At 48.1% G+C, this 20,700-nt stretch overlaps 1 protein-coding gene across 1 annotated transcript in view; it reads right to left on the reverse strand.

Moving 5' to 3' along the window:
* Positions 1–935: 935 nt before the first annotated feature.
* WNT3A (Wnt family member 3A) overlaps positions 936–20,700 on the reverse strand; it is an 84,987-nt gene continuing 65,222 nt past the window's right edge. Inside the window, exons 3-4 of the mRNA XM_056484431.1 lie at positions 4,189–4,454; positions 936–1,540 (exon numbers count right to left, since the gene is read on the reverse strand). Coding sequence (XP_056340406.1) covers positions 1,061–1,540; positions 4,189–4,454 — 746 coding nt within the window. The 3' untranslated portion in view covers positions 936–1,060. The remainder of the gene's footprint in view (positions 1,541–4,188; positions 4,455–20,700) is intronic.

Raw genomic sequence — 20,700 nt, forward strand, 5'->3', positions numbered from 1 at the left:
GAATCCTGCAGCAGGTGCAGAGAGTGGATGAACTAAGTGCACTTTCCACTGCTGGCAACAGAGCTCCCCAACGAGGTGGGAAGGGTGAACGCTTCCCACCCATGGATGTGCTGTGCTCAGGAGTGAGTGTCCAGCCCCAGGAGACTCCCTGCACCACGTTTCCAAGGAAGACTCACTGGCTGGAGAGCTGGAGCAGCATTCCCAGATGTGGGGCTGTGTCCTCAATGCACACAGAGTCTACTTCACACACAAGACACTGAACTTCTCCATACTGTGCACGTCACCTGTGTGCCAACAGGGCATTTGCAGGAAGTCATCAGCAGTTTTCTCTCTTTCTCTCCCTCCTTCTTCTCCCTCCTTCCCTTTCTACAGATGTCATGGAATCCTATGTTATATCTGGCAGAAGCTACTATGCTAAAAAGTTCAGATCAAGAGCTTGCCCACTCTCCAGCTCTGTTAGATATTTGTAGACTTCTCTGGTTCCAAGGCAAAAGCAAAAAATGTAGTCATGTTCTTTATTTAAAAAATCCTTATTTTATCTGCTTTTATTTCTTTTGCTGCTGTTGCTCACATCACACAGTCAGGCCATTTGGGTGTGCAGAGAGATCTCTCAGAAAGCTCAGTGCTGCTGTTCAGCACAGCCTCTGCCTGGCTGAGGGAAAAGGAGATGCTTAGGAAGATGCAAGTCTTTCAAAGGACACTTAATCACACGGGTCACTTCAGGTGGGTGAGAGCAGAGCAAATCCATGCTTTTGCCAATGCTCTTCTTTCCAGCTCGGTGTTGTGGGCTGGTGGAAAAAGCTGCTCTCCTGCCAGAGGCATCAGCTTGTGTGACTGCCAGATGCACCTTGGGATAGCCCACAAGTCATTAGACCTATTCTATCCAACCACTTTTAGCCTTTTTATTTATTTAAATTTATTTATTATTTTTTTTTGTCCAGTTTTTATTCTTTTAATACCAAAAAAAGTAGACTTCTCTCACGTCTGCAACCTCAGAGGAAGTAGGCTCAAAAAAATTTCCATTCCTCCACTCGGAGCCCGGCCAAGGGTCTTGCCCGCTTTATTTGCACGTGTGGACGTCGTAGACTCGTATGCACTCCTGGCAGCGGACGTAGCAGCACCAGTGGAAGATACAGTGGCACTTCTCTTTCCTTTTCTCAGTCCTCGTGTTGTGGCCGCGGCCGCAGCACAGCAGGTCGCAGCCGTCGATGCCGTGGGAGGTGACGTTGCAGATCCTGTCGCGCGTCCCGAAGGAGCCGGTCTCGGGGTTGGGCTCGCAGAAGTTGGGCGAGTTCTCGTAGTAGACCAGGTCCTTCTCGGTCGGCGCCTTGAAGAAGTTGTATTTGGGCCGGAGGGTCTCGACCCAGCCGCGCGACTCGCGGTGCTTCTCCACCACCATTTCCGAGGCGCTGTCGTACTTGTCCTTGAGGTAGTCGCCGATGACCCTGAAGTCTGGCTGGGACCACCAGCAGGTCTTCACTTCGCAGCTGCCCGAGAGCCCGTGGCACTTGCACTTGAGGTGCATGAGCTCAATGATGGACTGCAAAAGAGAAGGAAGGCAAAGAAGGAAAACCTGTAATTAAAATACTTACGGCATTCTGCTACGTAGCCATGATTTTCCAAGGAATTATTAATGTTTTCATCAATATATTTATACTCCTGTGAACCAAAAATCCCCTTATCTCCCAGTCACTGCTGGGTCTAAGCTATAAAACTTCCCTATTTTACACTTTTCATTGACTAATTCTGATTGCCAACTCAAATTCAAGGATTTACCAAAAACTTTCACCAAGGAAATTTCTGAGCTTATTAACTTCTGTCTTATCAATGTTCATGTGGGAATATTGCAGGGTTGTCACCCAGGAAAAGAATTCAAACACATCTGGGCAGAGAAGCAAAGAGCACACAAAGCTACTCAATGTCTTCATAAATGAAAAATGCAGCTTTTCTGTTGGGAATAAAAGGAACATGAAATGTCCTAACTGTTTAGAACACAACTCCATCCTTTACATATGTTTCATGTATACTTAAGCAAAAAAGGTTCAAGCCTTGCTATGGCAACTTTCAGAAATTGAAATGGAATTTTTTTTTATTTTAAAGCCAGGGTTATGATTTTTCTAAAATAATTTCAAAGAAAAAAAAAAGAGCACAACTTTTGATTTGAAAGTCTCAGACTTCTACACAAAACACTTTCCTGGGATAAATGTGAGCGTGGTCATTGATCCCAGAAGCTCACTACTTGTTTTCACCTCTTATAAAACGAGTTTAAATAACTAGAGGTGTTGCCCTCCAGTACTCTGGGAGGTGGGAGACAACCTTATGCAACAGCTGGATAATCTGCATTTTCAGAGCAATCAGCAAATTTCTGGGTGCGTGAACAGGCGAGTGCCAGCCTGAGCCCAAGAGATTTGCCATGAATCAGCACCTTGGTGCTCACCAGGTGCTTTCCTGTGTTATTTACAGAGCAGGTTGTAATTAGCAATGAGAGAGAACCACGGGAGGTTGGGTTTGTGTAATCACTCTGAACTTCATCAGAACTCCCGGTAGAGCGGCAGGGTTGGAGTTCCTATGGGAATTAACGTGGAATATTGCCCGTGGCTCGGGGTTAGCTGGAAGCACTCGAGTGTGGAGGCCTGGAAGAGCTGTCCCATGGGTGCTGGCATGGTGAGAATGGAAAACACCAGTGCTTCCTAAATCAGTGGGATTTCAGGTCATGGTGGGATATCTGCTCCCTAATTTCTGACACCTGTAAATGTCCTAGAAGAACGCAGAGTCAAGGAACAAGGCTCAGAGTAAAAAGATCTCAGCAGGCCTGTGATCACAGGGATGTTCATTCTTTTTTTTTCCACTTTAAAGCAAATTCTTACTTTAAAGGAAATCCCTCCTTTCCACTCCACACTGCTTCTCCCCAGCCCTCTTTTTCCCACTACATAACTGCCACCAGCACTGCCCCATCCCTGGGGGTACCCGGGATAATTTAGGCCAGAGCTGGAGGAAACCACATTACTGCTTGTGGTCATCTCCATTGCAGACAATTTCGGTTTCTGGTGGTATTTCCCTTCCAAAAGTTGTGTTCCAACAGCTCTGCTGTGGTGTGAGGTGGGATAACACCATGGGAATTCACAGGATCCACCTCAGGAGCTCTCAAGAAACCCCAGGCTGCCTGAGGACAAGTGTCCCAACACAGCAGCTGTGGTGGCTTTGCTACAGCTCACTGCACAAATGTCCTCCTGGATGTGTGCAAGATCCTCTGCTGAGGGGACAAGACCACATTAACCTGTTCTCTCAGAGAAGCTGTGGAATAATCTCTGTTAGAAAGGGCTTTGTGGTTCAGTTCTACAAATTGTTTCCCACAAATTACATTCTTCTGGCATTTATGGGCTATTCTGGAGATGAAAAAAAGGAACATCCCCTTTTTGGGATTATTCCACCTAGGGAAAAAGTTGTGTATAAAGCAGATTTTGTGCTTTCTTTTCCTCAATACATTTTGTTCCAGGATTGTTTGAAGAAAAAAACACTTTAGGGCATGATCCAAGTTTAATCTGGAGGTACCAAAGTCATATTGCCTCTAATTTTGTTAAATATTCCCTGGGAAATAGAGCTGGGTTGAGAAGATGGGCTGTGGGAAAAGCTCTCCTGCTCTTCTCCTCCCTCAAGGCTCCAGAGAAGGGGAATGGACAATTGCACTCAAACTTCAGGTGCCCCACAGTCCAGGGAAGGGAACAGGCACAATTAGGACATTATTAACTGGTTTAATAACTCTAATCATGGAATCATAGAATGATTTGGGTTGGAAGGGACTTTAAAAATCATTCATTTCCAACCACCCTGGAATGGGCAGGGACACCTTCCACTAGACCAGGTTCTCCAAGCCCTGTCCAACCTGGCCTTGGATGCTTCCAGGAATGGGACATCCACAACTCCTAAGATGGGATGAAATCCCCTCCTAGACCTGCCTGGATCCATCCTCTATAAAAGAGATCTGGATTCCCAGGCAGGAGTTTACAACTGTGTGGGTGAATTTACGTGGAGCTTTCACAGACCAGCCACGCCGAGCTAGAACTCTCACAGCACAGATATTTTATGATGCAAATTTAGCCCAGATTTAGGCCTTTTGAGCCCCCTTAATTCCCTCCCACCTCAGGTAAGAAAATAAAACCAGGAAAGGTGAAATGTAAAGGTCCTTACGGTCCTTCCAGCCTCGTTGTTGTGCCTGTTCATGGCCGAGCGAGCGTCGGGCCGGTTCTCCCGGGCGTCGGCGAACTCCCGGGACACCATGCTGCCAAATTCCACGTCCTCACTGCAGCCCCCCCACTTCCAGCCCTCGCCAGGAGAGCCCTTGTGGCGCGTGTCACAGCCGCAGATGGTGGCCGAGCCCTCGGCGCAGGACCTGGTGACGGCGAACGCCACGCCGGCCGAGGCGATGGCGTGCACGAAGGCTGACTCCCTGGTGGCTGTGGAGGAGAGCAGGCAGTGAGGAAGGGCCACTGGAGGATGGGTTTGGTCAGCCCTGTGAGCATCTTCTCCACAGGGCACGGCAGGAGGCCAGGAAATCCTCCTCTTGCCTGTGGTCTGGCTTGGAGCTGCTCCAAGGATGTTTTGTTTCGCTAGGAAATGAGCTCCTGTGCAGACAGGAGCAGGCCACTGAGGTCAGCCAAAAAAGCTCTGACTGGGGTCATCCTCAGGTCTTTGGATAGGGCCATGGCACCACAGAAAGCTGTGTGAACCTGGATTTCAGAGGGCACGTGGAATATTCTGTATGGCACTGTGCAGGCAATGCACAAGAGTCAGACACAGAAATTGTGCAAACCTGAATTTCAGAAGGAACATGGAATATTCTCTATGGTGCTGTGCAGGCAATGCACCACAGAGCCAGACATAGAAAGCTGTGTGAACCTGGATTTCAGAGGGCACGTGGAATATTCTGTATGGTGCTGTGCAGGCAATACACCAGAGTCAGACACAGAAATTGTGCAAACCTGAATTTCAGAGGGAACATGGAATATTCAATATGGTGCTGTGCAGGCAATGTACCATAGATCAGACACAGAAATTGTGCAAACCTGAATTTCAGGGGGCATATGGAATATTCTGTATGGCACTGTGCAATGCATCACAGAGCCAGACACAGAAATTGTGCAAACCTGAATTTCAGAGGGCACATGGAATATTCAATATGGTGCTGTGCAGGCAATACACCAGAGTCAGACACAGAAAGTTGTGTAAACCTGGATTTCAGAGGGCACATGGAATATTCTGTATGGCACTGTGCAGTCAATGCATCACAGACCAGACACAGAAAGCTGTGCAAACCTGGATTTCAGGTGGCATGTGGAATATTCTGTATGGCACTGTGCAGGCAATGCACCAGAGCCAGACACAGAAATTGTGCAAACCCAAATTTCAGGGGGCATATGGAATATTCTGTATGGCACTGTGCAGGCAATACACCAGAGCCAGACACAGAAATTGTGCAAACCCAAATTTCAGGGGGCATATGGAATATTCTGTATGGCACTGTGCAGGCAATACACCACAGAGCCAGACCCTGAGCCACGGGCTTTCCTTCAGACATGCAGAATTTGGATATGCTCACCAAAAAAATGGAAAATTTAGGTTTACACTTTAATGACAGCCTCATGCTTCACCTGGTGGTGGGACCAGCATCAGGTAAAGCTCCTCTTCCTTGACAGGCTGGAAGGCAGGAAATGCCAGGATGGTCAGATCCTCAATCCTCAGGATGTAAACCAAACGCTGTCCCCACCCTCCAGCCCTTTTCCCCCAGGCTGTGCCTCTCTCTGTGTCACAGTACTCAACGTGCACCTTGCACCTGCCCCAGGTTTTCCTCACTTGCCTAATCAAGGTCCCTGCCTGGGACTGGAAATGAGCTTTCTTTTCATGCCCATTGCCTCAGGCTGGAGCTGGGATCAGCCAAAAGATGTCCTGGTTAAGGACTGAGGAGTTTTAGTCTTTGTGGAGAGCTCCCATCACAGCCTTCCATCCCAGGGAGAGCTGGGCAGGGAAGGCTTTCCTGGATCCACTGCTTTTTCCACACTGTGCCAAAATGAAAACCAAATTTTACAAAATACCTTGCAAGTGCAGAATACCCCAAGATATCCATTTATATTTCCATTTCTCCTCGCAGTTTTGATTTCCTCACTCACAAGAAATGACCCTGCAGTTCAGCACCACACCTCAGAAAACATCACTGCTTTTTGGCAGAAATAAAATGGGATTTTTACTGTAAACAGGGCTGTTTTCAAACCCCTGGGGCAATTCTAAGCAGACACAATAATTCTGATAACTGGTCTCCCTTAACCTCCTGTACTACTCCCCACTCACCTCATGCTTATAGACCAGTTATCCTTGAAGCTGTGCTGTTTCTGACACTTTTCAGATGATTCCACTGGCACATTGAAATATCAATGGATCCATAAAGGCACAAAGTCACATTTTCAGTTGATGCAGCTTCACCAGAGCTTTGACTGAGCTTTGTATCAGCTGACTACTCAGAAACCACTCAAACCTTCCCTGCACCATGTTTTGCTGATCTGAGCTTTCCCTGGGCATTTTGGCTTAATCTTTGCCTTTCCAGATGCTTCCAGGCTTTACTAATGTGAGGAGAGTTTCATGCAAGCCAAAAAGTCAACATGTTTTTGGGGAGCAATCACAACTGGGGAGCAGTCCTGGCTGGGTTGAAGGCTTAAGCAAGAACTCCAGCTTTTCTTTGGGAAGGCTACCAAAGACAACAATATGCAAATCCCACAATGTGCATGAACTTACAGGCAGAAGGGATGAGCAATGTCCTGGAACATGTTTGTCAGGGCACTTGGGGAGGTTATTAAGTCACCGAGGGCAACAATCAAAAAGAAAAAAATAAAATAAAAGGAAAATGCAGGAGCCCTCAGGTCCCCAGTGTGATTTTCCCTTGTTCAGCATCTGTCCAGCCTGGAGGATCCCAGCATCCTGCAAATGATGACCATGCAGTTCTTGACTGTGTCAGCTCAGCTTTGAGCAAGAGCAGGAGAGAGAGTCCCGTTCAAACAGGACTGGGGACTCTGCATCTTGTGCTTGCCTAAGTCCAGGTGGGATCCAGAATCCAAATTTTGGGGATGCAGAGCTTTGTATGAGGGTCTCTAAGGATATTTTTGACCAGCTCTGGAGTCTGTGAAAAATAAAAGGCTTCTCACAAAAGCCAGTGAGATGAGGTGGTGGGTGGGTGAATGCCATTATGTGAGGGAGGTGGGAGGTGCAGTGTCTGGCCAGGGAAAGGCTGACACACCTCCCACATCCTCCCAGCAGGGCCAACTGATCCCAAAACCTTCCCATGAAATCATAGCTTGGCTGGGTTGGAACGTCCTTAAAGATCATGTGGTTCCAACATTCCCAGTTTTTCTGCTTTCTCCCCATTCTCCACCCAGCCTGTGTTGGGGTTGGGACTGGCCTGATTTTTGTGCACTTGCTCTTGAAGGCCTTGAACCTTCATGAGGTTTGCACAGACCCAGCTCTCATCAGCCTGCACCTCAGCCTGGTGCCAGCAGCAAACTCCCTGAGGGTGCCCTGGATCCCACTGCCCATGTCACCAACAAACAGTGCCCCAAAAACCACCCCTGCATCTCCTAGAGTGCCACCATGCAGATAATTCCTGACCCACCAGGTGCTCCATCCTTCACATCCAGGGATCTCCAATTCAAGTATCATCAGTATCAAGTATATCAGTATCATCCAATCCAAGGGTGATCTGTGTTTTTATGGCTAGAGCATGTTCCTTGGTTAGTCAGCTCTCATCTCTTGGGAATCACCCTTTCCTCTGCTCAGGAGAGATCTGATCCAGCCCTTTGGCTTATTGGGAAGGTGCTGTGGGTGCTGAGCTGATGTTTGCAAACCTCATGGAGACCCCTGTGTACCTTCCCAAGCTTGGACCAAAAAGAAAATGGTGTTTGTGCAGGAAAACTTCTCCTGTGTGGGTATCAGAGGGGTGGCCTTGGCTTGGGAATCCATGGTTTGTGATCCCAGCTTGGGTTCTGCAGGAGCACCAGCCCAGCACAGAGCATTCCCTGTGCATTCCCCTCACTGCAGAAAGGCATTGAGGGGCTGGAGCGTGCCCAGGGAAGGGAGCAGAGCTGGGGAAGGGGCTGGAGAAATCCTGAGGGAGCTGGAAAGGGCTCAGCTGGAGAAAAGGAGGCTCAGGAGGGACCTTGTGGCTCTCACAACTCCCTGACAGGAGGGGACAGCCAGGGGAGTCAGACTCTGCATCAGGGAACAGGGACAGGAGGAGAGGGAACGGCCTCCAATTGTGTCTAGGATTGGATATAGGGAAATGTGGATATTTGGGTTAGATATCAGGAAAATTTCTGCATTGAAGGGGTTGTCAGGCACTGGCACAGCTGCCCAGGGCAGTGGTGGGGTCAGCTGGAGGGATTTAAATGGATCTGGCACTTTGGAACATGGGATAGCAGTTCCTAACACGGGATCCAGCATCCAGCACGGGATGTGGGAGTGCTGGGTTCAGGTTTGGGCTCAGTGGCCTCGTTGCCTCTGCAATCCCCTCCAAAAATTAAATCCCCACTGCTTTAATTCTGCACCTGAAGCTTCCCATCAGGAGTGGAAGCAATTCTGGAGAATTCAAAATGCTTTGAGAAGACTGTCAGTGATGGGCTCAGCACTCAGCTCAGAGAGATACACTGAGGTCAAGCAACAAAAATGTCATGCACTTCCCTCCCCGTATTTCCATTTCCTCTGACAAAGAGAAGCCCCCCAAATTCTAAAATTAAGCCAAACCAAGGAAAAAAAAAAAAAAGAAAAAAAAAAAGGCAAAAACAACCAAACTCCTAAACTTTCCATTTCTTTCATGGAAAGAAAAGAGATGAGGCCAAATTATACCCCTCGCAGGGTGACAAAGAGAAGCCCCCAAATTCTAAAACTAAACCAAATCCTTGCTCTTTTCCAACCTGGAGAATTCTACGATCCAGCGGTTCTGTCCAGAGCTCACCAAACCCCAGGGAGCTCCAGGCAGCACAGCCTGGAGAATCCCTGTGTTTGCCAGAACAAGCAGCTCCAGGCAGACAGATGTGGCTAAAACCCTAAATCTCAGCTCCATCACCTCAACTCCACAGTTTTGTGGGTTTTTTTAGCTCTTGTTGAAAGCCAGGAGGGCGCTGATGGGATTTGCCTTGAGAAGCACCAATTGCAGCGAACTCCTCTCTTCCCAAAAAAGCGCTCAGCGCCTTTTACAGCCTGGATAGGACGTAATCACTCCGCTGCTTTTGAAATGCAGCCACCGCTTAAGGGAGCACAACAGGAAGCAAATCGCGCTGTATCTGATGGAAACCACCTGGGGAATGCGGGCAGGCAGGGCAAAGGAGCTGGGATCTGCCCCGGGGCACCGAGCTGAGCGCTTCTGCCTCTCGAGAAAGTCGCCGCCGATCTCCTAATGACTCCACGGCATTAGGGCACCGGGTTTAACATCTCCTGGCCCTAACTTAAGGCAGCGGGTTCAATATTGACGCAGATGGAGCGGTGCCACGGTGTGAATCACGTCCTGCCACCTCCCCGAGCCGTGGCACTGTCCTGCCCTGCCGAGCATCCCTGACCCTGCCCCGCAGGGATGCAGAAGGAGCGCACGGAGATGGAGATAAGCAGGGGGAAAGCATGCACTTGTAATGGAAATGAGGGGTTATTAAGGTGCCATATAAAAATGCGAGATAGCTGTTTGTCAGGTCTCATTCCTATCCGGGTGGCTCTGGGTGGTAGCAGCTGTTAGGGCTTGAAGAAAGTTTCTGGGAAGTCACCTGGCAGGAGGAGGTGAGCAGGGACCGATATCTCACGGGGATGTTGACTTCAGAGCATTTAAACCACTTTCTTTTGGTCAGCAAAACTCTTCAGCTGGTTGGATTCCTGCCTGCTGCTGAGTTTCCCTGCAGGTTTCAGAGGTTTGGACACAATTCCCTCTCCATTCTGGGGAGGTTGAATAGCAGGGAAAAAGTGCCTTTGGGGGTGTCCCCTAAAGCAGAGGTCTCCAAGGCACTTCTGGAAAGGGATTTCCTAAGAAGCCCAGACTGAAATCTGAGAAATTGAATATCCTGTGCAGAACCTCTCTGACCACTTGTCCCAGCACCAAACCCATCCTGGGATGCAAAAAACCCCTTGGCTGAGTGGTTTAATTTTGATAATCCAGAGCCTGAGGATGATGTGACCTAAGGTTTGCTTTCCTGCTGTGATAGGGCTTTTTTTATGTGACTTTGGGCAGATCCTTTGTCACTCTGTGCTTCTGCTCCCTTATCTGGACACCCCAGGACAATCCTGCTTATCTCCCCTGGAGCCTGCAGTGCTGAACTCAGTGATGGCTTCAGAATTGTAGGCAGAAGGAACTGGAGCCCGGCAGATTCTTCTCAGATTGAGGCATGAGGAAGGCAAATGAATAACTGCATAAATATCTCAGCTGCCCAAGACCTGAAAACTGCTCTCCTGTGTTCCTCTGCCCAGACAGTGACTTATTTTCCCTGAATCTTTCCCTGAATGACGAAATTGTTAACCCCAGGTCAAGTACAATCAATTAATCATAATTAAATGATTAATACCAGCTAGGTATCCCAGATGTGTGGCAAGATGGACTGTGGTGATGTAGCAGGATGAATATAATGGTTTATTTTGCTCTGAAAATCCCTTTTCACCACACCTATAGTGAAACACTGAGCCCTGCTGTCCCCATTCCTGACACACTAAATCTTTCCTTTTTGAAACAGAGTCCTTGGAGTGAGGCATTGGCTTAGTGCCTTTTTGGGCTGGACAATGTATGAACAACATGGAAAATAATGGAATTGTCCCAGACAACAAAGGAAGGATTTCCCAGCCATGTCTGCTCTTGAGATGAGGATCCTGCTCCCTGTTCCATGATTGGAAAGACATTGGGAAGTCTCACATTGGCTGTGAGCCCTGAATTTCTGACACCACAGACTTCTGGAGTGTCCTTGGGAGAGGCATTTTGCTAAAAATGGAGTGAAATAGAGGAAATGGTTCATCTGTTTAGCAGAACCGTGGGGAGGAGTCATGCTGGATTCTCGGAGCTTTGTTTTTCAAAGCTAAAAATCTACAGAAAGGAACCTCCAGCTACTTGAGACACCCACCTTTGAGGAGTGAAAGGTGCAAAGGCTTTCCAACATTTTTCTGGTGGGGCAGACTCCCTAAGAACAGGAGAGAGTGTGAGAAAGGGTTTCAATTCCCTCCTTGGCTCAAGGGGATATAAACCCACAGCTGCACAACAGTTGACACTGCACTGACTCTGGATTAAAAGGGAAAAAAAAATCCGACCAAATAAACTCAATAAACCCTAAGAACTAAGAAACTGGAAATAAAGCTGGGAACAACCTGGTGTTTCTGGTATTTGGAGCAGCACAACCCAGCCTTTTACTCTGGGGGCCCATCCTAGCTCAGTTTTCCCTGGTTCTCGTGGTCCCTCCTGCACCTTTGGCATCACAGGCATTGGAAGGTGATGCCCAGTGGACAAAGGTGGTGAGGAATTTGTGAAGAGCTCTGGAAGTCCAGCCTTTGAGTGAGGTGAGGTGAATCTGGGTTTTGGCTGCAGTATGAATTTCACCACCCCTCTGCTCTCAGCACAACCTGCTCTCCTCCTTGAATCCACCCAGGGAGGCACATCCACAATCCTGGATGTGGAAACAGCTGTGCCATTCCCCTCTGGGGAGGGTCACCCATGAACATTTCCATGAGGATAAACCAGAAGGCTTTGAATAAAAGCTCACACTGCATCACTTTGGATGAAAAAAAGAAGAATCCCAGAACAGATTAATGCCAAACAAGCTGCTGGGTTGCTGAGTAGCTGGTGGCCCCTGGGAGAAGGAGTTTCTTGAGGCTCTGGCTGCCTTGCAGGCACAGCAGCTTTCTGAGCAGCAGGAGTGAAATCCAACGGGACTGGTGAGTCAGAGCTCCCAGGATTTGCAGAAGCACACGGAGGCATCACTGCTGGCTTGTACCAACACCCATGGCATTGCCTGCTGGAGCTGGAACCCACGTGCAGGAGCAGCAGGGCAGATCCAGCACAGGATGCTCCAGTCCCTCAGCACAGCTGGGCTCTGCTAAGCTTGGATCAGCAGATCCCTGAAAGCCAAAAACTGAGAGGGCAGGGTGTGGGGATGGTGTCCCCACATGGACAAAGCTGGGGAGAGAATTCTCTGTTGAACTAAAATAGGGGTAATGGTTTTAAACTAAAAAGATGTGGGTCCAGACACAAAGAAGTAATTTTTTATGATGAGGGTTGTCCAAAGAGGTGGTGGATGCCTCATCCCTGGAAGCAGCCAAAGTGAAATTAAGTGTGGCTTTGAGCAACCTGATCTATTGGAAAGGTGTCCCTGCTCACTGCAGGGGAGTTGGACTTGATGAACTTTAAAGGTCTCTTCCAACCTAAACCATCTTAAGAAATGAAGGTTCACATTTTCACAGGACATATTTCTCCCCAGGAAAAGGAGTGAGGGTGGAGAAAAAGAAAAAAAAAAGTTAAAAAAATAAGTTTAATGCCTTTTTTTTTTTTTTTTTTTTTTTTGAATGATCACCAAGCAGAAAATCATTTGCCAATCAGAACTATTAAATATTGGCCCAGCACCAGGGGAAGGCAGAGAACAGGGAACTCCTTGGCTGACAGATCCATCCACAGGCAGTGCCCAAGTGCTGGAGGGGAACAAGCATCATTCCCATCACAGGGGAGGAGGAGGAGGAGGAGGAGGATCACAGGGGTGTCACGGCTGCTGGGACCCTGGCAGTGCTTGAGGGGAAAATACTGGGAATGTTGGAAACCAAACATTGGCTCTGGCAGCCTCAGAGGCAGGTGAGCTTCAGTTTCCCCACATTCCTCTCAAATTTAGCAAGAGAGGATCCCATCTCAGATAAAGCAACTGAAAGGTTTTACATAAATCTGGCTCAGCCTCCAGCTTCCCTCTGGAGAGGTCCCTTCCCTGTTTCCAGTGCTTTTCCCATTTCCCTTGACCCATCCCCACCCTCTGCAGGTGCTGATCTCCTCAGTTACCCCTTTACTCCTTAAAAGTGGCTCCTTGTCCCACTAGGATGGAAGTTTTGCCTTGGATGTGCCCCTGTGAAAGGAGGGGACAAGTCAGGTTCCTGGTGGGAGGGAGATTCATTCCACAGAGCACATTCCCAAATTCTGCAGTGTGAGCTCTCTTCATCCTGGTTATGTTGGAAAATAGTTTCCTAAGTGGCAGCTTAAGGAAGAGATCCCGAGATTCTGAGATCTTTAAAGCTTTTCTTTCTTTCCTTGGTCACTCCCAAGCCTGAACCACCAGGTGCCCTGACCCAAATTTTCTGCTCAGCCCCAGCAGCATCAGCCCTTGTGGTTACTCTGAGAAGGCTCCAGAGGCTTTGGGAAGGTCAGAGCCTGCTGACTGCCTCACCCACTGGGATTCCCATCCTGCACAAAGGGCCTCTCTGGACATGGGTGACACCAAAACCCTGCCTCAGTTTCCCCACCTGCAATGCCAGAAATGCAGGAAGCTCATCCTACACTCCCCAGCCTGAGCTCTGGGCACCATTTCAGCCTGCAGCATTCCACAGCAGGAGCAGGAGACAGCAGTTTCCTCCTCAGCCAGTGCTGCATGAAGCCTTTTTACCCCATGAGTGATGCTGTGCTGGGATCACTGTCTATCCATGGACCTTCCAGGAGAACCTCAGCACCTGGAGCTGCCTCTGGGCTGAGGTGTGGTCACCTCATTGCAAGGGGGTGGGACCAGAGGACCTGCCACTGTCCCTTCCAGCCCAAACTAGTCCATTATTCTATGACATGGAGACTTTCTAACCAGCTCCTCATCTGGTTACAGGCCTTGGCAGCAGCTGCAGGATGTTCCAGAGCAGCTCTGCCTTGCACTAAGGTGTGTCCAGAGTTATTTAAATCCCTCTTATATAAATCCCCATCCATCTTAATCCTCAACACCTTGATTATCTGGGAACCTTTGAACAGGAGCAGAAGTGAATGGCTGCCTGGGATCCCTGGGATGCTGAAGGATCACAAATTGCATTCCTCAGATATCTCTTTGTAAGACTGCCATCAGAGAATTATAGACTCACAGAATGGTTTGGATGGGAAGGGACCTTAAGATCATCTCATTCCACGGGCAGGGACAACTTCCACTATCCCAAATTACTCAGAGTCCCACCCAGCCCAGCCTTGAACATTTCCAGGGATGGGGGGTCCACAGCTCCAGTCTCCTCACAGTTCCACAGACTGGCTGAATGGTCTGGACCCACTCAGCAGTGAAGCCCAAGCTCCTGCTGCCCTTGCCTGGTGTGTAGTTTGTCACATCCCCTCCTCCTCAGCAGCACTCCCACATGGGTGGGGATTTATTTCCAATCCTAGGGAAGCCCACTCTGCCAGAACAGCAGCCCCTGGGGGCTGCAGGTAACCCAGGCTTTCCCTGGAATGGGCTGAGGGTGGCTCAGCAGCCAGAGCACAGCAGGTGATGCCAGCCAGGAGCTGCCCCATGGCTCTGTGTGACACCAGCCCTCTCAGCTCCATGCCCAGCTGATTCTGCACAGTTTCTCATCAAAATCCACCTCCAGGGTTTGCTTGGCTTTTTTAACCACTTAAAAATCAGGCCCCTTAATGCAAAGACTTATGCAAAATGCATAATAACAAGAAGTTAACCACACTTTTGCATATCTGAAAGGAAAGGTTAGGTTTGGGTTCCATCTGTGTTTTGAACAGAGTTCTGATTGAGTTCTTGTTTCCTCTGAACCAGCTGTGCTAGTGTCAACACATCCCTGGGAAGATGAAAGGCCCTAGAAAGACATTTGATCAGATTAGCTGTGATTCAGCTCATTGGAGGGAAATTATTAAATGGGCAATTCCTGCCAGGGAACATGAAGGCGATAGAGATAAGAGGGAAAGTTGGATTGAAGGAGGTTGGATTAGCACAGCTTGTAAAATCCTGACGGCCAAGTTCCCCCAAACTTGAATGATGGGGTCTTTCCTCATTCTTTTTATTTTTCTTTTCACTTTCTCTTTGCTATTTACTCGTAGTTATCGTTGTACTGGAGCAACACAGAGCAGCAACCTCCAGAGCTGTGGTGCTCAAACCTTCCTGGAGTTTCTCCCACTCCCAAACCTTTCAGGCTGCACTGAAACAGGCAGAGCCAGACTGCCAGATTGCAAACCTGGTGCCCTGGGACAGGGCCAGTGCTGCCCCTGCCCTCCAGCCCCTCTGAGCAGGAGCCAGGCTGGGCTGGGGGCTGGAATCTCTCGGTAATTAACCACTGACAAACAGCCCCAGGTGATCCCGCAGGTAACAGACCCCCAAGGTGGGTGAATCAGCAGGATGGTCTGCTCTCAGTAACCGAGTCTGATCCCTGCAGAGCAAACATTCCCTTATCTCTATCTCCCTGCTGATCTAATCATCGCCCTGTGTATCTCCCTACCTACCCCACTTCATGCTTTATCTGGCTTTCTGTTGGCTTGGTCATGTGTGAAACACCCGGGTGGTGTCTGATCCCCATTCCTGCCATCCCATAAATGCCTTGTCCTGAATATTCCAATATTCCATCATCCTGGAGTCCCCTTGATCTGCCATGAATTACCCCGAGCCCTGGTCTCCCCAACATCCCTGGGAGGCTCTGGACAAAAGGAAGCTGTGTGATTAGCAGAGATGCTCATTGTGGCTGGACGGAGCTCTTAATGAAAGGGGAAGGTGGAAAAGGAGCAGGGTGAAATCCTTCCAGGTTAAAGGATCATTGGGGGTCCCTCCCGGCCTCGAAAAGAAAAAAAAATAAGGCAAGAAAAAGAAGGCAAGCCCCAAAAACTGCTATGCAAAACTGTCAGTAAGATACAGGGAAGAAGAAAAAAAAAAAAAAAAAAAAAAAGAAAAAAAAAGGGATATAATTGTATTCTGTTATCAGAAGCAACACGGTCGAACAAAAGGATCGCCTTCGCCCACCTGAGAATGGAATGCGAGGCTCCATTTCGCTGCTCTGATCGTATTTGACAGCCCCCCTCGAGACTGCCCGGTTGGTATGGCAAATCGTCCTTATTACCTGCTGGGGTGAATGAATCCCCCTTTGTGCTGCCACTGTCACGCCGCATTAGGCTGACAATGGCCCGAGATATTTTATATGAAATTTGCCCTCACTTGTGATTAGCCAGCACCAACTAAGTCATAGCAACCTAGAACTATGCATTGGCCGGGCCCCGTTGTCGGCCGAAAGGGAAATCCCTATTCAAATGGTTTAATAAAACAATCTAAAGGGCGTGTGAATCGTGAAAAGCATTTTCACTTTTCTCTTTAGCTTAATCTCATGGTCGCTGGGATATTGTGCTCCGAGCAGACCCCAGCAGGGTGTGGGCTAAGGTCCCCCATCAACTTCTTTTACAGCCTCCTTTTCTGCGAGTTAATGATATACCGGTGTGATTGCCTCCCGCAGCAAGAAGAAACACGCATCTGATGAAAAGGATGGACCTCCTAACACATCCTAAATGGCAACAATTTCTCATCCAAAGGTCGCAGGTCATAACCTGGATTTTGAATCACCACCCAGATCTTTTTCAAAGCCCGGCTAAAGCCGGGGGATTGGGCGAGGCTGTTTTACACTCGCACACACACAGGCACCGCGTTATCTCCAGAGGTTCCTGCTCTGCTTGAGTCCTGAGCTTAGTGCTTGGGAACAATCGGATTTTCCCCCTGGTTTGGGGCTGCAGTTTGCTGCTTTTCGCATCCTCTCAAGCCTTGGGAGAGGTGGGCGATGCAGAGATGTGCAGCCCCTTGGGGGTCACAGCAGCACCCCAAACCTGTCGCACTGCCAGCCCCAAACTCACCTCCAGCAAGGCTTTGAGCTCTCAAAACTCTCCCCACTCGCTTCAAGGTGTGGAAAACTCCCCCAGTGCTGACCCCTGGACGCCCACACACGCCACAGAGATCTGGCAGATTTTTGGGAGGGAGAAGGATTCACACAGGCTTCCCCTTCTGCATTTCTTGCTCCACTTGCTCACTGGGGCTGGGAGGAAGCCCTGCAAGGCTCATCTCAGCATTTTCCTGAGCGGAGGAAAGCTTTGCCTCTGCAAGACGAGGCTGGAAATCCCCAGGGTAACGAGCCCATGAACCTCCCAAGCAGCACAAAGCAAAGGTGAAAGCAGCACAGGAACCTGTTCAGTTTTCCCCTTTTCCTTCCTCCTGATTCCCCCCACAAAGCCTTAAACCAGTGGGGAGTTCATCTCCTGGATGAACATCAAGGTTCTCCCTCCAGGTTTTCCCACTGGAGCTCAGCAGGAAGAGTGGGTTTGCACAGGCTGTCATGAGGGACCCTCTTGGCCTCCAAAATCCACATTTACCTCTCCTAAAAGGTGCTCACATGAGCTGTGGTGTGTTTCCACTGCAGCTCCCCACATAATTGCAAGTGATCTGGGGCAAGGAATGATTCTGTTATTAAGTGCTCCTACACTGTTTAGCACAATGGGGCCCTGATCTCTGCTTGGGGCCTCAGAGTCTACTGTAATACAAATAATTAACCATAATAGAGCTGGGAAAATATCTTAATAAAACCATGGAATCAATTTGAGGCAATTAGGCAATTTTTCAGCTTGCAGGGGTTTTTTGCTTTACAGGCTCCATTTGGAGAAGGGGGGGTCAGGGTGCTGGAGGAGCTGCTCACCTCCCTGCAGCAGGCTTGGGCAACCTGGTTTTTGTTGGCTTTTTTGGGAATTTTTTTGTTGGTTTGTTTTGTTTTCTGTGGGTTTCAGTTTCACCCAGTTGGGGAAGCAGAAAAATTTGATGTAGCTCCCACAGCATCAAAACCACTTTTTATAAATAGCTCGTGAGAGGAAACATGGTTTGGAGGCTGGATCTGTGGTTCCTAAGGGAGAAGGGGCTCAATCCTACAAAAAACGACTTTCAAACAGCTCCTCTGCCCCAGCTGCCCACCTGTGAGATGAAGAGCCATCATCATCTTCCCACTTTCTAATCCCAAACACTTGAGGACAATGCTGGGGAATTTCAGACCTATTTAGACACCCAGGAATAAGGAAATTGCAAAGCCCCAGATGCAGGCTGGATGATTTACAAGCAATTTGGAGGCAGCAGATAAGCTGTGGATGACAGATATTCTGATTACAGCTGCAGCTCTTGTATAAATGTCAAGCAGGAAAGGGAGTTAAATACATTGAGTCTGAAATGTCTCCAGTTGTGAGTGTGTCCATCACTGGCCTTGGACACTGCCAGGGATCCAGGGGCAGCCACAGCTTCTCTGGGCACCCTGTGCCAGCACCTCCCCACCCTCCCAGCCAAGAATTCCTTCCCAAAATCCCATCTAACCCTTCCCTCTCCACCTTAAAACCATCCCCCTTGTCCTATCACAACTTGCTCTTTCACCCTGACCAACACCCCTGTTCTGAGACATTCCCTTAAATCTTTCAATCCTAAAATGACACAGTCAAAATAATCAGAACAGAAAAGTGGAAAAAATAAATTTCCTCCTTACACTGTTTTGCATTGCTGAGAAAAGTCTCTGAGCTGGTGATCAGCCTGGTGCTGGTCCCAGATGTGGAGAAATGAGTCCTAGTGCTTAAAAACTGAAGGAAATTATCCTGACCACAATTTCAAAGTAGACCTGCATCATGTCCTAATCTCATTTAATTTCAGCCACCATGAGGAGTCAGCCTGCCATTGGATTGGGCTGAAAATGTCATTGGTTGGGTTTGAGAAGCTGAGCAAAACACAGAATTGAATACCTGGCTTGGGGACCTCCTGGAATCTGTCACACCCTGAATAAAACAAGCACCTTGTGTTCTTGGTGAATATAAATCACAGAAATGTGATTTGTGGAAGTTCTCCATTGGCTTCATTGTCAAATCACAGACAGAGGTTAAGTAATAATAATAATAATAATAATAATAATAATAATAATAATAATAATAATAATAATAATAATAATAGTAAAATAGCAGAATTTGTATCTGCTTGTGCTTTAGAACAGTGAAGCTCTCACCTTGCCCTCACCAACCTGAGTGACCTCAAAAAAAACCCCAAAAATCAAATAACCTGCTGTAGAAGCAGAGGGTACCAAAAACCTCCAGATAATTTTCTCACTCAATCATAATTTGTATTCACAAGACAAACCAATTCCATTCATTCTTTTCTTTTACCCAGGTTTCTGAAACTCAAGTAGGATCACCTCTAAAGAGAGAGATGCCTGTGCCACACACTGCTCAGCCCTCACAGCCAGAAATCCTCTCTCCTCTGGAGATGATCTCTCCCAGCCTGAACTGTACATGGATTTTGCCCTCCCAGGCAAGGACAGCAATGAGACCCAGAATGGGAATAATCCCTGAGCTGGGGTTGAGTCTCTCTGAGGAGCAGAAGTGCTCTGGGTTTCCATCCAGCTCCATCTCTGTCCCTGTGTTCACCCATTTTAACAGATCTCCTGATGAACCCTTCCCTTGCTCAGGCTATGTCTCATTTCAGTCTATTTTCTTCTTCTCTTTCACATTGTGAGGGTTTTCCAGATCTTTCCCACCCTGCAAACTCACAATTCCAGCTTTGACTTCTCATTCCTGCTGCTGCCAATCACCAAATGCCTGCTTGCTCTTGTATCAACCCTGCCTTCATATCTGAGGACTGGACATGATTTTATTCCTGATTTGACATCTGATGTTCTGTTTCAGCTTCTTGAGGAGCATCCACACCCCCAGCTCTGGGTGTGTGCTCTCTTGCTGGGAACAGCTCACAGAATATCCAGAATATTAACTTGGAGGGGAGGAGAGGTGATGACCTGTTCTGCTTACACTGACTTTGGTGACTTTTTGGGAGGGAAAGGCACTTGTAGAGCTGCTGGAGGGACCCAGCACCTCCAGGATTTACTGCCAGTGCACATTGCTTTCATCCCTGCCTGTCTTAGAGCAACAAAATCAAAGCTCTGCATCCTGCACTCCCTTGGGATGGGAATTGCTGAAGATTCCTCTCTTGCTGTTAAATGTGAGCTCCCTTGGTGGCAACACTGCTGCTGCCCTGTGTAATGAGTGGGGGATAGATGACATGTGAAGTGCAAAAAAAAAGAAAAAAAAAAGAAAAAAAAAATAGGAACAACCGAGCAGCCTTCGGAAATGTCTATGCAAATCAGTTACTGAATACATCAAGTAAGTAAAAATATATGTTTTGGCCATCAGCAGAAAAATATGTGGCCTGATCCTCCTCTTGGCCTGGTGTAAATCAGAGTAATTCATATATATATTCAGTAATTTATATCTATATTCAGTAATTCATATCTATATTCAGTAATTTATATCTATAATTCAGTGGAAGTGGCAGAAAAGTTGAGGCAGTGTAATTAGGAGTGCATTTTAGTATTAAGATAATTTTTTTCCCTATGAAAAACTTGTTCTGTTGCTGAAACACTTTTGATTTTGCACTAATACCTGGATAGACTGGCAGGCTCAGAGGTTTTCAAGTGAACCAAGGGAGGGCTGGGAGGGAAGGGAAGGAGAGGGGAGCTCTGGAGCTGTGCAACATTCAGAGCAGAGCTGGAGCAGAGCTCAGCTCCCTGCACTCTCTGGGCTATTCCTGCACAAACAAGGGAGCCCTTAATTCCAGATTCCACTGGGAACCTTGCCTTTCTCCTGGCCTTTTTTAAAATATGTTCCCTCTCCACGCTCTTCCATCTCTCATGCTAATTTCCCTTCCCTCTCAGCATCTCTCACAT

Source organism: Oenanthe melanoleuca, chromosome 2 (assembly GCF_029582105.1).
Source record: "Oenanthe melanoleuca isolate GR-GAL-2019-014 chromosome 2, OMel1.0, whole genome shotgun sequence".
Classification (NCBI taxonomy): domain Eukaryota; kingdom Metazoa; phylum Chordata; class Aves; order Passeriformes; family Muscicapidae; genus Oenanthe; species Oenanthe melanoleuca.